The following is a 16,195-nucleotide window of genomic DNA, read 5'->3' as shown; positions in this document are numbered from 1 at the left end:
ATAACGTTTTTTTTTATTCCAGACCCTTGGAATCATGAATTATATCCTACAGGGATTTCAAATAGTTTTAAAAGCCTTTCAGAGACATTTTCTTGTTTTTCTGGACTAAATTTTCATTTTATCCCAGACCTTTGGAGTAACTGTGTATAGTATGTCTTCCAAGATTTGCAATGATATGGAAAATGTATACATAAAATAAATTAGGAAAATTATTATACACTTTATTAATCCAATAAATACTAAAGTTAATGACAAAACTAAGATAAAAACACCAAACAAAAAAGAGAATAAAAAAAGATCACAGTATTTACCAATTCAAAGTACTGTCAAATAACGGAAAGCTATTGAAGGATTTATACAAGTAATTATTGTATTAAAATATCCTTGCACGACCCTGAGGAAATTCTTGCTGTTCAGCTGTTAAATTGATTAAAGGAGTGGGAAATAATAAATTTTAATTCTAAGCATCTCCTGCACTAATTTGAGACCTAAAATGATAAATAATTAGGACCACCAGTCTTCATAGAACCAAATTAGGCCAGTCACAATCATTAGATAAACTTTTTTTCATGTTTTATTCTTAGTTTGTTATTGTTTCTCAGTTGTCTTGTTTCTTTTCCTTATTAATTTTTGCCTTTATTTACTTTTAGATTCTCTTGCTCAACTTCAGTGCTTTTGCTTAATTTACTAACATTATACCAGAACTGCATTTTAGCATCTTTTGCCCTCATTTCAGACTTGACATTGGTTAACTAAGGTCACTATATTGCCATACAACCCAATTATGATAATTGATTCAATGTTTAATTTGTTCATTTGTCCTACTTATTAAAAAAAAGTCTTTTAAATACTGAAAAACCTGCAGCAAGTTTGACTACAGAATACTTTTCCTAGATTTACAGTGGTCAAAAGCAGATTGCTATTGCAAAGACATTTAGGTTACATAGATCTATCGTGTCTCGTATAATTAAGCAGTTTCATATAAATAGCGATTTATCTGTTAAGAAAAAGTCAGGGAGACGTAGAAAAACCACTCCATATACCGAACAAATTATCAAAATTGCTAAAAATGAGCCTTTTTTGGGATCCAATAAGATAAAGCACCGCATAACCGAAGAGCTTGGAGTAAACGTGACTTCGAGGACAGTGAGAAATAGACTATTAGAGGCCAAGTTATTTGCCAGAAGACCTGCCAAAAAACCGCTGCTGTCAAAAAAAAATAGACGTTCCCGTTTAAGTTTTGCCAAAACGCATCTACATTATACAGAGCATGATTGGAAAAATGTAAACTGAAGCGATTAATCCAAGTTTTGATTGTTCAAAAGTGATGAAATTGAGTATGTTAGACGCCCTGTCAATGAAAGACTCAATCCCAAGTATACCTATCCAACAGTGAAACATGGTGGTGGAGCAGTAATTTGGGGATGCTTTTCGGCCTATGGTATGGGCCCCCTGTATAAAATAGAAGGTATAATGGACCGGTTTTAATATAAGGACATATTAGAGAGCCATGTGAGCCATTATGATTCCATATGCTGATACTATTGCTTTAAAACATTTATTTCAACAGGACAACGATCCCAAGCATTCTTCTCGGTTCGTAAAAGCTTGGTTCAGAAAGAAAAACATTAATGTAATGGAATGGCCTTCACAATCCCCTGATCTCAATCCAATTGAGAATCTGTGGGACATTTTAGATTCCAAAATCAGAGGAAAATCTTATAAAAATCAGCAAGAATTGTTTGAAGCATTGAAGGAAGCATGGGTGAATATGGATCCAGGGATTATTTCTAAGCTAATAAGAACTATGCCAAAACGTTGTGAAGATGTAATTAAGAATAACGGGTACTTTGTGTTGCTTTACTTTTTTCCACCTAAAAAATAATTTTTTAATACAAAAATACTAAGGACAAGGAAACATGTTTTTTTTTTCTTAATATTAAATTGCTTGTGTAATAAAAAATAACTGGAATGAATTTTACTTCTGGTTTACATTCACTGCTTGAAAAAATAAAGTATTTTCAAATGTTGCTCTACTTTTTTCCACTACTGTATGTTTTTAATGTACAACTTACCCGCCAATATTCCATTAAGTTTCCGATCGTACATCGTGACGAGCCAGTCCAAACCAATATGCTGGTACTCCCTAAGCGGGTACTTAAGTAGGAACGGTACCTTCGTGGAGACATTGGTGGAAGACAACGTGTTGCCTTTAGGTTGTATACTTTCTGCAATAGCGGCGGCGTCATTAATCAGCGCGTCTTTTTCGTCAGTCTTTGTTCTTTCTCCTCCTCCTTCCTCACTATCGCCGTCGACCAGCACTTTTAAACCCTGCCCCGTCGCCGTTTCGGTCGAATCCTGAGTTTCGTCCGCGTCGCTCTCATCCTCAGACTCGGACGAATCGGACTGTTCCGAATCGGATTTCGGTCGGTTTTTTTGCGGTTCCGACTTTTTACTTTTACTATCGTCGTCGGATTCTTCGGATCCGCTCATTCGAATATTATCTCGGTTCATAAGGTAGTCCCTTAAGAGATCGTCTTCGAGCAAATCGTCCAATTCCATTTGAGATTCTCTTTGTAATGCCGCGACTTCCGCCGATTGATCGTTGTTGTCCACGGCCGCCTCTTCTTGGGCGATCGTTTCCTCGTCGTCTTCTTCGCTTTGCTGTTCGGGGTCGAATTCATCGTCCGATTGCGGCCTAGACGTTGATCCGGAGGAGATGTTACTCGAGGGCACCTCCGTTGTCGGCTTATTCATACCTAGAAATGAATTGCATGTGATACACATAGTGTATTGACAAACTGTAGATTTTAATCAAGTAATACTTACAGGAGGACTACTTATAGAATATTCTTATTAATGACATATTTTAGGCGACATTAACATCATTAATATACTAAAGAAAAATGACATAAATGGTAATAAGTATGTTTCGCTTTTAAATTCTTATGGTTTTGAATCCATGGTAAATGATTTTACTCGCATGGGCTGGAATTCACAATCATGCATAGATAACATGTTCATTAAAAACAACATAAAGAATAGGTACAATATTCATTCATATATTATGGAAGCTGATATAGACCGACCACTACCCCATAGTTCTTAATATTAACAAGAAATATAATATAAGTAACTTTAACCCTAAAACTGCCACAAGAACTATTGAAAACATGAATTTACATATTTTTAAAAATTTAATTAAGCAAGTAGAGATGGCGGCATGTAATTTTTCTGAGATTGTATCAAATATAAAAAATTCTACTGAACAGAAAGAACTACTTTTAAAAATAATAAAAAACTAAAACTATGGATAACAAATGACATAGTAAACTCGATAAAAACAAGGGACTCTACTTTTTAGATATGATCCACACTATGAAACCTCATAAAAATTATAGAAATACTCTGAATAGGTTGATTATAAAAACAAAACCTGAATACTTAAAAAATAAAATAAAATAAATAATGACTCCACAGACTTTAAGAAAATTTATAAAATATGCCGAAGCTACCGTTCAAAATAAACCGAAAACACACGATGACATCCAGATCCAAAATGACAGACATGAGCCATTTTCAAATAAAAAAGATATGTCTAATTACTGTAATGAATATTTTAGTAATAGGTATTAAATTATTATATTTAATAAGTAGGTATTAAAATGAGTAGTAAAATTGAAACTCCAACAGATAAATTTAAGCTCCAGTATACGACGGCGGGGTGAAAAGTTTCTACAGCAGGTTTAATAATTTATTTGACTTGTGTCTATAGTACTGTATCTCACTAGCTTGTATATAAATTTTCAAGTTGATGGCTCTGTTAGTATACATTTGAGAGACGACTGAATAAGATGCCTCGATTGCTTACGTGAAAATGAAAAAATCAGAGAAGTGCGCAGTGATCAAATACTTCTATTTAAAAGGCCTAACACCATTTCAAATTAAAGAAGAGCTGGATTGCACACTGAAAGACTCTTCGCCGTCATATTCAATGGTTAAACGGTGGGTGTCTGAATTTAAGAAAGATCGAACGAACACTTTCGACGAACCACGTTCAGGACTCCCGAAATAATTGAAAAAGTTCATAAAATGGTTGTTGCGAAATCAATTTCTCAACACAGAAATTAATTTGGCGACAAATTAAATTTGTCGCCAAAGAATAACTATAGTCTACAAAAACTCTCCGATACCTGGAATTGGTGTCTGTGTCTGTCTTGCCCCGATGAAGACGTGGCGACACGAAATTTACCCCGCACCACTCCCAGTATAACGATAAATGCAAACCACGCAAGATCTCTGCTTCGTCCAGCCAGCGACGTAAAATCAAAAACCCAAACCCAATCGAAGTCGATTTTAATTTTGTTTAACATAAGTTGATCTTGATCGTTTGTGTCTTTTGACGGAAATGGTGCAAACCTTTCCCTTCCATATCTTTAAATGCAAAGACCTGTTTCCTGTATTTAATAATTTAAATAAAAAGCAAATTTATGTTGCAAAATTGAGCGTTGCAGTTAAAATCGTTGTAAACTAGCTATTAAATTGCCTTTTAGTTTAAAGCAGATTAATTTGTGGGCGCTTCGTAAGAATATAAAGTTGTGAACAGAAAAGTCAAAATTTATGACATTTTCCATGAACATTTTTAATAACTAGTGAGGAGGCTGTACCGAGGACAAGATTATTGAACATTTTGTGGAAGTGTATAGTGTGGAAGCAGTAGTGTATTGGATTTTGTTTCTCTGTGTCTTCACATAGAAACAAGGTACCTTTGTAATTTTAACTTGTGTTTTATTTAATTTTAGTTTTTATTTTAAACAATAATAATAATTATTACGCTATTTGTATTAAGGCCAAAGGGTTTATTAATTTAGTTAATTACTTTTGTCTTGGTGTTTATTTAAATTTATTATATAATAAAAATTTAGTTTTATTCAAGTGCTTGCTGGAATGAGTGTGTTTACTTAGTAATAAGTTTTAGGTTTTTAGTTGTTTAAAGAAAATTAACGTTTTTATATTTAATATAAGATATTTAGGAGAAAATTTGATGGACATTTTATTTACTAGCCTTATGTCAGTCCTTTCGTAGTGTCGTGTTAATATTAAGGTATTAGCACAATCACTTTAAACCTCTACTAAGTTTAATGTTTAAACTCTAGTCACGAAGTTTAAATAATGGTAATGGAAGACCGCAGATTGAAAGTGAAATAGCTGACGCGACGAGGATGTGAACTGAACGTGTACGCAATATTTTACAAGAACATTTGAGTATGAAAAAACTGTGCGAGGTGGATGCCGCGTTTGCTAGCGGTCGATCAAAAATTTAACCGAAAAACTAACGACAACAAAACGACAGTCGAAACAATGGATTGGACCAGGTGAACCAACATCCAACTAAAAACAAGGAAAAAGGGAAAATATGACTCTTCCTTCTCTCATTTTTTCTTTATTTGATGTGGTTCTCATCCACTTTCGTACTTTTTTCATTCTGGGCATGCATCATACAAAAAGAAACGTCGGCCGTCAACAAAATGTATAATTTACCTATTTTTACAGAGCGTCAACCGGAACGTTTTTGTACTATAACTAGGCCTTAAGTGTTTTAAAATTAATATAGAATTTAAATTACCTTCGGCCAACAACTGTGAATACTTCTCGGTTTGATCGACGATAAAACTGAGCTGCTGATCCAGAGCCTTCTTCCTCTTCTCCTCCAGGATGGTGTTTTGCTTGTACTCGACCAGTTTCTCCACGTTGCTCCAAAAGGTTTTGATCTCTTTCGCGCAGAAAGCGGCTATCCTGCGCAGCTGTTGTTCGTGCGCCTTTTCCGCTTTCTGTGCCGCCTGCGCCTTGTCTTGGAAGTACTTTTGCACCATGCGGGCGCACTTTTTCGCCGCTGCTTTTTTCCATTTGCGTTCCTGTGCGAAATCGGCCGCCAGCCACACCATTTCCTCTAACAAAAAGTCCCAGTGCGCTTTGGCCCTGGGCATTTCTTGGACTTTCGGTAAACGTTTCTCCGACCATAGGCCTTCTTTTTGCAACTCGCTGATTCTTTGGACGACGTGTGCTTCTTGCTTGGCTTTTTCCACGATCTGTTCCTGACTGTTACTTGCGGGAGTACTCACAGTACTCCTGACCGCGGTCACTGAAGCATCCGGGGTAGCGATTACAGGATTAACTGGAGGAGTTTCAGTCGTTTTTGGCGTAGACGTCTGTGCCGCATGGTACAACGGAGGAGGTTGGAGTGGTTGCTTCTGTGGCGTCACCAAACCGGGTAAGGAACTTGCGGACGTGGCAGTAGGGGTGCTGGGCGTGGTGTGCGGTACCACCACCTTGGGCACATCGTCTCCATATTCTTTCGGATCGATCGCGTTTTCCCGCATATAGTCGAGGTACTGTTGGCTTTTTGGTTTCTTGGCGAACTGGTACAGGTCCAGGATGTTACCGCCCGACTCGAGGAAGTACAGCTCCATCAAATGTTCCGCGTACTTTTCCTTCACGATTTTCGAACGCACTATACGATGGTTCATCACCTTTTGTAGCTTCGATTGGTACGAGTCTTTCTTCTCCGGAGTTGAGGCGTGACGTTTGAGGGAGCGGGAGTGCGTTGGCGTAGTTGGAGCTGAAAAAATGATCGCTATAAGTATATACTCGCTGTCGAATTTAGGACACCGTATATTAATTAAATAAGAACTATAAGTCAATAGATCACATGCCGGAACCTGGTTAAAAAAACCTTAAGGGGGCGCTTACGTCAAGGTTTGGTATTAAAACATTAACCCGTATATTTAATTACATTGTTCTAGGCATAGTTACAGTTTTTAAAATTTCGTGAAATTCATGAGTTACTTAATCTTAATATTTTTGAATTGTGAATCTCGCAATGCTGAAAAAAGTTATCATATATATTATAATATATCACTTGGTGTGAAATCAGCGGATACAAGAAAACAATTTGCAAGATGGTAAGTAATCCTAGATGACACAGGTTTTGCTCTATAATAGTCGAATGATTATTAGATTATGAAGTATAATAATCTTTGGTAATAGGTACTATAATATTTTGCCTTTTTTATATTTAGTTTTCGGTTGTGGTAAGAAAAACACTTGCACTTCTTTATTAAACGTTTACTACTACTTCTTACTACTTTATTAAACGACGACCGAAGTTCATAAAACCGCCAATACCCTTTCCTGGTCATGTTGTTTTTAAATCATCACAGATATATTTTAAGGATTAAAAATCATGAATAAATCCAAAGGTCTGTTTTCAACAACAAATGGCTAAAAAGTGTAAAGAACGAAAAGAATACTTGAAATAAATAATTTTATTAAATATCCATTTTTTAAATAAATAATGTGGAAAAGTCAAATATTTCCCAATGAAAGTCATATACTGATTAAATATTAAAATAAACTATTTGCAAATTCGTTGTTAGCAAAATTGCAGAGAATTCCCTATTTTTCAAAAATAATTCATCAAATTTGAATTGCAAAGAAAGAGTAAATAAAATAAATAAGAATCAAAAGCAACTATTATATTTTATTTCAACAAGAGTTTAAACAAAAATGTCTAGACGACACTTCAAATATATCTTTAAAGATATACATGTATTCAAATATATATTTAAAGTTTTGGTGAATATTTATTGAGATTTATGTGACTGTTTGCTTTGTCAATAAGTTTCTTTTTGTTTTTATGTATGTATTTTTTACATTTTGTTTACAAGTTAACCATCAATGAGGAATAAAATAATGCAAGTTAAATCTTGTTCAAATCATATTTCCCAAATTAAAAATAAATTTTAGTTTGATAAACAAGTCACATAATACAATATGTAAAACTAATAAAAAATCAATATAGGTAGATCTATAGGTAGCAAAATAATGTTTACAAAGCATTACTCATTCTATTTTTAAAATTGCAAAACATAAAACAGTTATAAATTATTTCATTTGCATATGGGGATAATTTAGAAGAAATTCGATCTATGAAAGCTCTTTTGAGCTCAGAATGAAAGATACTAAGCTCCTTTTTTAAATGGAGGTATATTTAGATGTATTCCTATTTCGTCTAAAAGAATACTGCCTGCATAAACATCATATACATAATATAATTTCAGCTTTTTTAAGCATGCTATTAGCATTTTAAAAGTATTAGTTCCAGAATATGTGAATTATGTTGCCTGTGGTATAACCTTGTTCTATTGAAATTTCTGTAGAGTTTCAGTACAGAATAATCTTGTATTTATTTTCTAAAGTTGTTGCAATGTTCCAAAAGTGTATTTTCTTAAGGCAGGTATAAAAATGTTTTGTCCATTTTTTTTAATGACGAAGCAAACAAATTGAGTCTATATTTCATCAGTGTGATTTATGAGATAGTATTTTCTAAATAGATTTTTACTATAGTGGTGATGTAATACCCGATAATTAACTCATTATGAATTCGTAACAACAATACAGATTTTACTTTTCTATTCCATGCTATTACGGTTTGAATTGTACATGTTTTTGAACTCTGAGATTTATTTTCATTAGCAAGTATGTTTGTTGAACAATAATTCTGTCTATCATTATTAACCATTAGTAATACTTTTGTTTTGTTTGCTCCTGTTTGCTTGTTTGGTTGCAATACTGCTGAACAAAGGCTTTTTCTAAGTTTATCACTTCTCCCAGATACCTTTACTGAATTTTCCAACTTTCTTTTTCATATTTTTTAAGGGTCTTTCATTGTCCTAGAAATAAAGACAATGACAATGCAAGAAATAGGATAAGCATTTTTTAACTTACCCAAACTTGTAACAATGTAACTTTTTCCCAAAAAGTGCCTGAAACACATTTCTGTACGTTTTTGCAAAGCTTTATTCAAGGGGAATTTATGAAACTTAACATTTGTTGGAAACTAAATTGCATTGTGGCCCACAACAATTGTAAGGCATAATGTGAAGTTTTGGCAAGTGTCCAAATAATTAAAATGGCCTAAATGACTTATGAAAACCTAAATCACTGAAAACATTTCAAAATAACTACGAATCGAGTATGAAACAATGTAAATAAATGGCATAATAAAATGATATATCATATGTTATTTTTTAATATCAAACCTTGACGCGAGTGCCACCTACATGCATGTCACCTATTGGCCTCTCAATGTTTTGATCATTTTACACACTTGCATCATATTTAAATTTTTTTTTTAAATAAAATTATTACCGGTACTAGTTGAGGGAGAAGCCTGCAAACTCCCCGAACTTCCCTGGGTATCTCCTCCCTGGAAAAGTTGCAGTCTGACATTCGGACTACTCCTTTTCAGTACATTTACAATGGATTGATTTGTAAGGCTGGGTCGTAAGGGAGATGTTTGTCCTTTGCTCGGACTTATGCTTATTATTCGTGTGACTCCTCCTTGTACGTTTTGTAAAGTGTTTGGGGTTATCTGAAATTAACATAAAAAAATCAAATTTACAACTTACTTGGTATTATTAAAAAAATCATTTTTAATAATAACTGTGGTATTCAAAATGCACCTGCAGGAAATTGTAGGAGGCAGTTCTTTTGGAACTCGTCCATTCCACATTCAGGACAAGTGACAAGTTGTTTCATTCACATGGGTTAAAAAATGGCCAATCATCTATCTCTTCATATAATATAATATTCTTATATGAGTTTTAAAAAAAATTTAAAAATATTGTTAGTTACTAAGGCATATTACCAAATATGTTTGTGATTTGAAAAAAAAATTATTGTAACTCTATTTGCTTTCTGTTTTACTGACTTAGATTTAATAAGGCTTTGTCAATAACTCTGTTTGGGACAATAAAGCTACTTCTTGAATTTGAATTAACATTAACTAAAAAACATAAAATTACATAAACTAATAAGTGTCAAACATATGTTAATTTCACTACCTAATTTGGTCTGATTCTGGAAAATCAAAAATCTATCCTCAATTGTTTGTTTTTTTACAGGTATTCATCCAAGTCTAAATCACTAGCAAAAGTAATAAAATATTTACCCATTTTATAAGCAGGTGAATTCTTATAAACATTCCTTCTAGGAAATTCCAGGTGGAGTCTTTTTTTGTCTTGTACTTCCATTATTTACAAAGAAAGGGATTACTGAAGAATCAATTTTATTTGTTAATATTTTATACAAGAAAAGTTTTAATCGATCGGTTCTCTAAGGATAATCTCTCTAGTTCCTCCAAAAGTAAATGGTGGTCATACCCTTGCTGTGGATAATATCCAAATTTTGTATAAAACATATATTTCAAAAATGTACGCTATACGCGTTCTATAACTTTAATCCATTTCTCAAACTGAGGAGACCATACAATACTACTGTATTCCAGTCTTGATATTATCAAACTATCAAAAAGTTTCAGACAACACTTATACATTAAAACTTCTGATCTAATGATGAAGCCCATTAATTGTTTTGAACTTCATTTACTATATTAATAATATGATCTTTAAAGGCCATATTACAGTCAATTATCAACCCCAAGTATCTTTTTTTTGGATTCACAACCTGTATATTATTATTGCTATCGGTATATAACATTCCTATTCAGACTAAGAATTTTTCAATTTAAATTTTTACATGATCACCAGATCTAACACCCCTAGACTTTTTTTCTAGGGTCACTTAAAAGCTGTTGTGTTTAAAACGCAACCAGCTTCAACCAAATGATCTTCGGCAACAGAATATGCATCTATTCAACATTTACAAACTGATACATCACATAATCAATACAAATTAAAAATCACAGAGGTCCTAAATTGAAACCTTGGGGAACTCCAGAGGAACTAGAAAAAACATCACAAAACTTTTGATAAGTTCAATCAGTATATTGCTGACATTATTCTTATGAAGGGCTTTTATTATAACACATTCTCTAACTTTATCGAATGACTTTTGAACCTTTTCCATATCTGTATATATTACATCAATATGATTTTTCTCATAGTGTGTAATATCGCATAGGGTTTAAATGCGAACAAACTAGACAAATGTTATTAAATTGATTAATGTACATTTATTTGGCAGAAACCCATGCTGATATTCTGATATATTAATCTTAACTTCCTCATACAATCTATCCAACAATGCTATTTCAAACAGTTTAGAAACAGCATTTAAGATAGTAACAGCTCAACAGTTATTTACATCATGTTTTACCCCTTTTTTAAATAATGAAATATCCTTGCTTTTTTATCAAACTATAGGATAGGTTTTCTTCTAAGTCTTCATACTGATCTTGACTATGTAAAAAGAGCCTCCACCAATAAATCTCCACATCCCTTTATGATACAACCTGAAAATCCATCAGATCAACAGATCTATTGCCTTTTAATTTTTTGTGTGGAAAAGAGATTGTTACAAAAAAAGTTCTTTAACGGATTTTATTAGGATATGTAGGTGTGTCTTTTATAAAAATCAAACTAAAATATTGTACAAACATATCAGCAATATTGTTCACACCAGCTACAAATTATACTATACTACAAATTACACTAATGCATATAATACGTTTTATTTCACTTACCTGTGTTAAGGCTGGAATACCATGGGGTTGTGTAGTAGTGAGTACATATTGACCGCCAGCGACTTGTGTAAGGCGAACGGTTGTAGGACGCTCTGCCTGTTGGGGAATATTGGGAATGCGAAGGCTTTGGGGCGCCCCTTCGCGCGGGGGCAGAGCGCCCTGCCCTGCCCCCGGGGTGTCATCGCTCATCACTGTATTATCTACAAACAAAAATGCTCATTTAGCATTTTTTCTTAATTTCATATACTTCAGATAAGAGTTAAGGAGTGTTTCAGACAAATGCCTCGATTGTTCTCACAGGGGAAACAGGTTTGAATGGATTTGGGACCTGTTTCTCATTTACTTGAAATCATCATTTTATAGGTAGAGGTATGTTTCTCGTTTGAATGGTATTTTTTTAAATTTTGTAAGAATTAGGGTGACAAACACTTGATACACAAAAGAAACTATTGCAAAATATATTTTTTCAAAATTGTGGATATTCTGTTTAGCACTACCTCAATTTCTTTTAATATTTCACATCGTAATCTAAGTGTAAATTGATTGTTCCTCATCATCATACTAGGCCACACTCACCTGTCAAAGAACCTTGAGGCAAGTAAACTCTAATAGAATTGAGGTTGTGGGAATTTCTCTACTGCATTTTAAAAATCTCATTAGGAATTTCTGGAATTTTGTCTTTTAAAATAATTTTGCTCCATACTTAGTAATTTGAAGCACATTTAATCATTATCATTGACAATAATCCATTTTTTTTTAAGCTAATTTTGCAATGCCAATTATTTGCATTTTGAGAGAGTATTATTGCTTCTTGTAAAACAGTTTAATTATTTATGTTAGAAATTATTAAATTAGTTAATTGGTGGTTAGGTAGTTTAGTTTTTATTTATTTTTTTAAAAATACTTATATTTTTTTGTAATGAGGTGGATCCGGTGTATTAATTAATAAATAAAATAATTAAAATTATATTTTGGTATACAATTAAGGGAAAGAAAACAGTGCCATTTTTCACATCCATCTGAAACAATTAATTTAACAAAAAATGACAGTCTAAGACAGAGAGAGAAGAACTAAGAGAAAAAAACTCAAGGGGATTTTTAATCAACTTTTAAGCAGGATTGAAACACAATTTTGGACCATTTGCATACATATGTATATAATTCCCATCACATGGTGTTTTTATTTAATTGGTTGACCTGACTCCATTTATACTCAATTGGTTGATACTCCAAAAGCATTTGATAGTATCAAGCAATTGTGATCTGTAGGGCCATTAATATGCATTTCTAAGTAATCAATTAATAAATTATTATGGGTAATTTTCATCATAAGTACATTATTAATAAAACATGTTTAAGGAAAATTGCTTGGGTATTTGTATTTAAACCTGTGAATTACTCGACTGTTCCTTGAGGGTCTGAAATTAACAACGTTGAATACAGCTTTCACTTTCTTGAACTCTGAACTTGATTTCCACCTTTCATTTGCAATTTTTCTTAAGCAAATATGTAACTTTTCTGCTACAAAAAGTGATAAATATGAATATCTACTTGGGTCTAATTTATATTTATTTTTTAGAAATAGCCCTTATGGTTCTAAAATACTGCTTCATTTATGGAAGAAATGGAAAACTCTTGGCCTTAAAAGGTAGCTCGAGAGGTATGAGAATTGTTGCTTAAAACTAAAAATTTCTTTTATTATTGTTGTTGCCAAGTTAGTTTTGATAAGAAAAGAAGACATTTTTTACAGGAGTATCCGAAGAAGCATTATCATGAGTACTGTCTAGTGAATGAGAAAATTATATCCCATGTGTTTGGTTACCCATATCTAATTCTTATTTCATAGACTATTTAAAATTTAAATACACCAGTAAAATTAATAAAATTAAAATTAAATAACCATTTAAAATTTAAATACATCAGGCGTCAATGAGACATTAATGAATAAATTTTTAACAAATAGGGGATATAGTAATCAAATCAAATATGCATTATTGTTATAAACCAGACTATCAAGAACAAAGCTAGAAATAGAGATATTACAGTAAGAAAAACACAATATATATATACTAAACACAATAATAAAATAATGTCCTGATAAAAAGCGAAAATTATATGATTATAAATACAAAGAATCTCATAAAAAGTCAAAAATTATAATAAAAGAACAAATATGCAGGTTGTAGGTACCCACATAAATACGATTTAAAAGTTGTCACAAAACTCATTCAAACTATAATAAGCTCCTCCGACAAGCAAATTTTGAACCCTTCTCTGAAAGAGCTTCAGGGTAATGCAAGATTTAATGTCACAAATTAAATGATTATACATCCCTGCAAATATAAATTATTTTTTCACCAATGCTGAATGAGGTATTGGGTTTAGAAGGTTAGAGGCACCACTTGTTATATACACTCCATTTGGTGATGTAAATGGCGATGCCAATTTTTTTAATATAAGACTCACAGTTTCCAAAATGAAAAGGGTGTACAAAGGCAAAATTTTCTCCAAATTGAAGAGGACTTAACAAATTATAAATATATGTAAGAAGTACTAACATGATGAGGCTAGATTGTCATAAATATAGTTAAAATTTAGGATTTCAGACTGAACCAGGCAACTTAGTGGCAACATTGTCTTTAAATGTATGCCTTATTATTAGTGGTGTTATTTCCTTAAAAACTATATTATGATTACATCTAGGTTTTTAAAGTAATATGGCCTATTAGGATGTTTACTTTAGGAAATAAGAGAATACAGGGGAACAATCAATCATTGCATGGCTTTTTGAAATCAAGCTAATTTGTTGTTTTTTTTTATTTTTTCATTTTTATTTTATAAATACCTGAATTTGCATCCAATTAAGAGATGCAAAGACAAAAATGTTTATAATACTAAAAAGATACAAGGTACCTACTGCTTTAATTTTCATCTAAACTTAAGAGGTTACATTTTAACATGAAGTAGCAATTAGTGAATGTAGAACAGTGCCCCATCAAAGAAACAAACAGTTTTAATGCATTTAATTCTATGAAATGCAGTATGTATATGATTGTTATTTCTAGTGAAATGCACATGTATCGTCTTCTAAAGTGTCATAGTTATGAATGATCATTTTAACATGGAAGAGACAAGGTATATTTCATTGTCTATAGGCTAAAAACAGTCAATATGTTAAGTTTAGAGAAATGTGCTGTACAGTCTGCCTATAATTGGTTGCATGACCCCAAACAGGAATTCTGTATGATATTCTTGAATGGACACATACAAAATAGACTGACAAAGCAACCTAAGTAAATACACTATGGACCAACTTTCAATGAGCAAAGACACCAGAAGCTGATGAACATGTTCATCCCAGATAAGCTTAGAATGTATTTTAATGCCTAGAAAAGTAACTGGTTCATTTCAAAAAGCCTGCTAATCTAAATTACAAGTAATCACAAACAATTTTTGATTTTTACTAGAATTCATGCTTTTTAGATTAGCATCAGCAAGATTGACCAGACCCATTCGGAGATCAGCAAATTTACTATATTTCTTCCTCACTGTGGTAAGATCTATGAACAGGATAAAATCAGTACCAGGGTTACTACTCTAAAAATCATTAATATAGAAAGATCAACTTGGCCCAGCGCCGATCCTTGAGGGACCCCATAATCCAAGTGATTGAAACCTGATTGCAGACCATTGCAACTTACCACTTCTAGATCTACCAGAGAGGTGTAATTCCATAAATTGAATACTAAAAATGTATAGTATTTTAGTTTCATAGCAAGAGTTCTGAAGGAGTGGTGTGGACTGATTTCAGTGAGCCATTATTTAGGTATCCCATCATTTATTAGATCTATTAATTGACTAATTGCTAGTGTAGTATATTTTGCATTTTTAAATCTAAACTGCTCAAAGTAATCTGTATTCTAGATTTTAAAGCTTTTTCAAATATTTGTGAAAAAATGTGCAGAATTGATAAGGGTTGATAATTAGAAATTTTGAGCACACTGTAGTGGCGAATTTACTATAAAGGCAAAATAGGTGGCAAAATTTGGAAGAATTTAGATATGGAAAAAGCATAGGCATATTTTTTACTATTTCAAACAGTAGTGCTGAAACAATCACTTCCTTCCTTAAAACATGTTTAAAACTATCGCTGATCTTCACTGGGGTGATTGACAGTAGATTTGTTCCTGTCAATAGATTGTGTGAAAAAATTATCCACGATTTTGCAGCTGAAAAATCAAAATGCAAAAACCTGTGAATGTGAGTATTGGAAAAAGGATTTCTTGCATGGCTTGGCTGTAATAATTTAAATAAAATCAATGAGAATCCCAGCATTGTTTTTCATAAATGTTTGTAATTGTCTTAAAATAATCAACAATATTATTGATTAAGCACTGACAGAAAAATTATCAGAATCAAAATAAGGCAAGCTCCAAATTGCCACCACTGAGATAGAATGAGAGAATAAAAATTGTTGAGTATGGCTGTATTTCACATAGCTTGAACCTATTGGCAGGAGATATCATGAATAGTGATTTTCTTAAGTCACTTGAAGGATATTGCAAACAAATTATAAAAGAAGTTACAAAATCTCATATTATTTTGGCCACTTTTAATAGGATTCAAATGGAAAAACGCGGTACTTTAATT

At 32.5% G+C, this 16,195-nt stretch overlaps 1 protein-coding gene across 9 annotated transcripts in view; it reads right to left on the bottom strand.

Moving 5' to 3' along the window:
• Window positions 1–16,195, bottom strand: part of LOC126746443 (helicase domino) — a 93,725-nt gene that overhangs the window by 72,606 nt on the left and 4,924 nt on the right. For all 9 annotated transcript variants that reach the window (XM_050454695.1, XM_050454697.1, XM_050454696.1 and 6 more), the window contains exons 2-5: window positions 11,546–11,745; window positions 9,211–9,433; window positions 5,627–6,619; window positions 2,076–2,759 (exon numbers count right to left, since the gene is read on the bottom strand). In XM_050454695.1, coding sequence (XP_050310652.1) covers window positions 2,076–2,759; window positions 5,627–6,619; window positions 9,211–9,433; window positions 11,546–11,734 — 2,089 coding nt within the window. In that variant the 5' untranslated portion in view covers window positions 11,735–11,745. The remainder of the gene's footprint in view (window positions 1–2,075; window positions 2,760–5,626; window positions 6,620–9,210; window positions 9,434–11,545; window positions 11,746–16,195) is intronic.

This window comes from Anthonomus grandis, chromosome 17 (genome assembly GCF_022605725.1).
Source record: "Anthonomus grandis grandis chromosome 17, icAntGran1.3, whole genome shotgun sequence".
NCBI classification, from domain to species: domain Eukaryota; kingdom Metazoa; phylum Arthropoda; class Insecta; order Coleoptera; family Curculionidae; genus Anthonomus; species Anthonomus grandis.
This window is presented reverse-complemented; position numbering and strand designations above follow the sequence as displayed.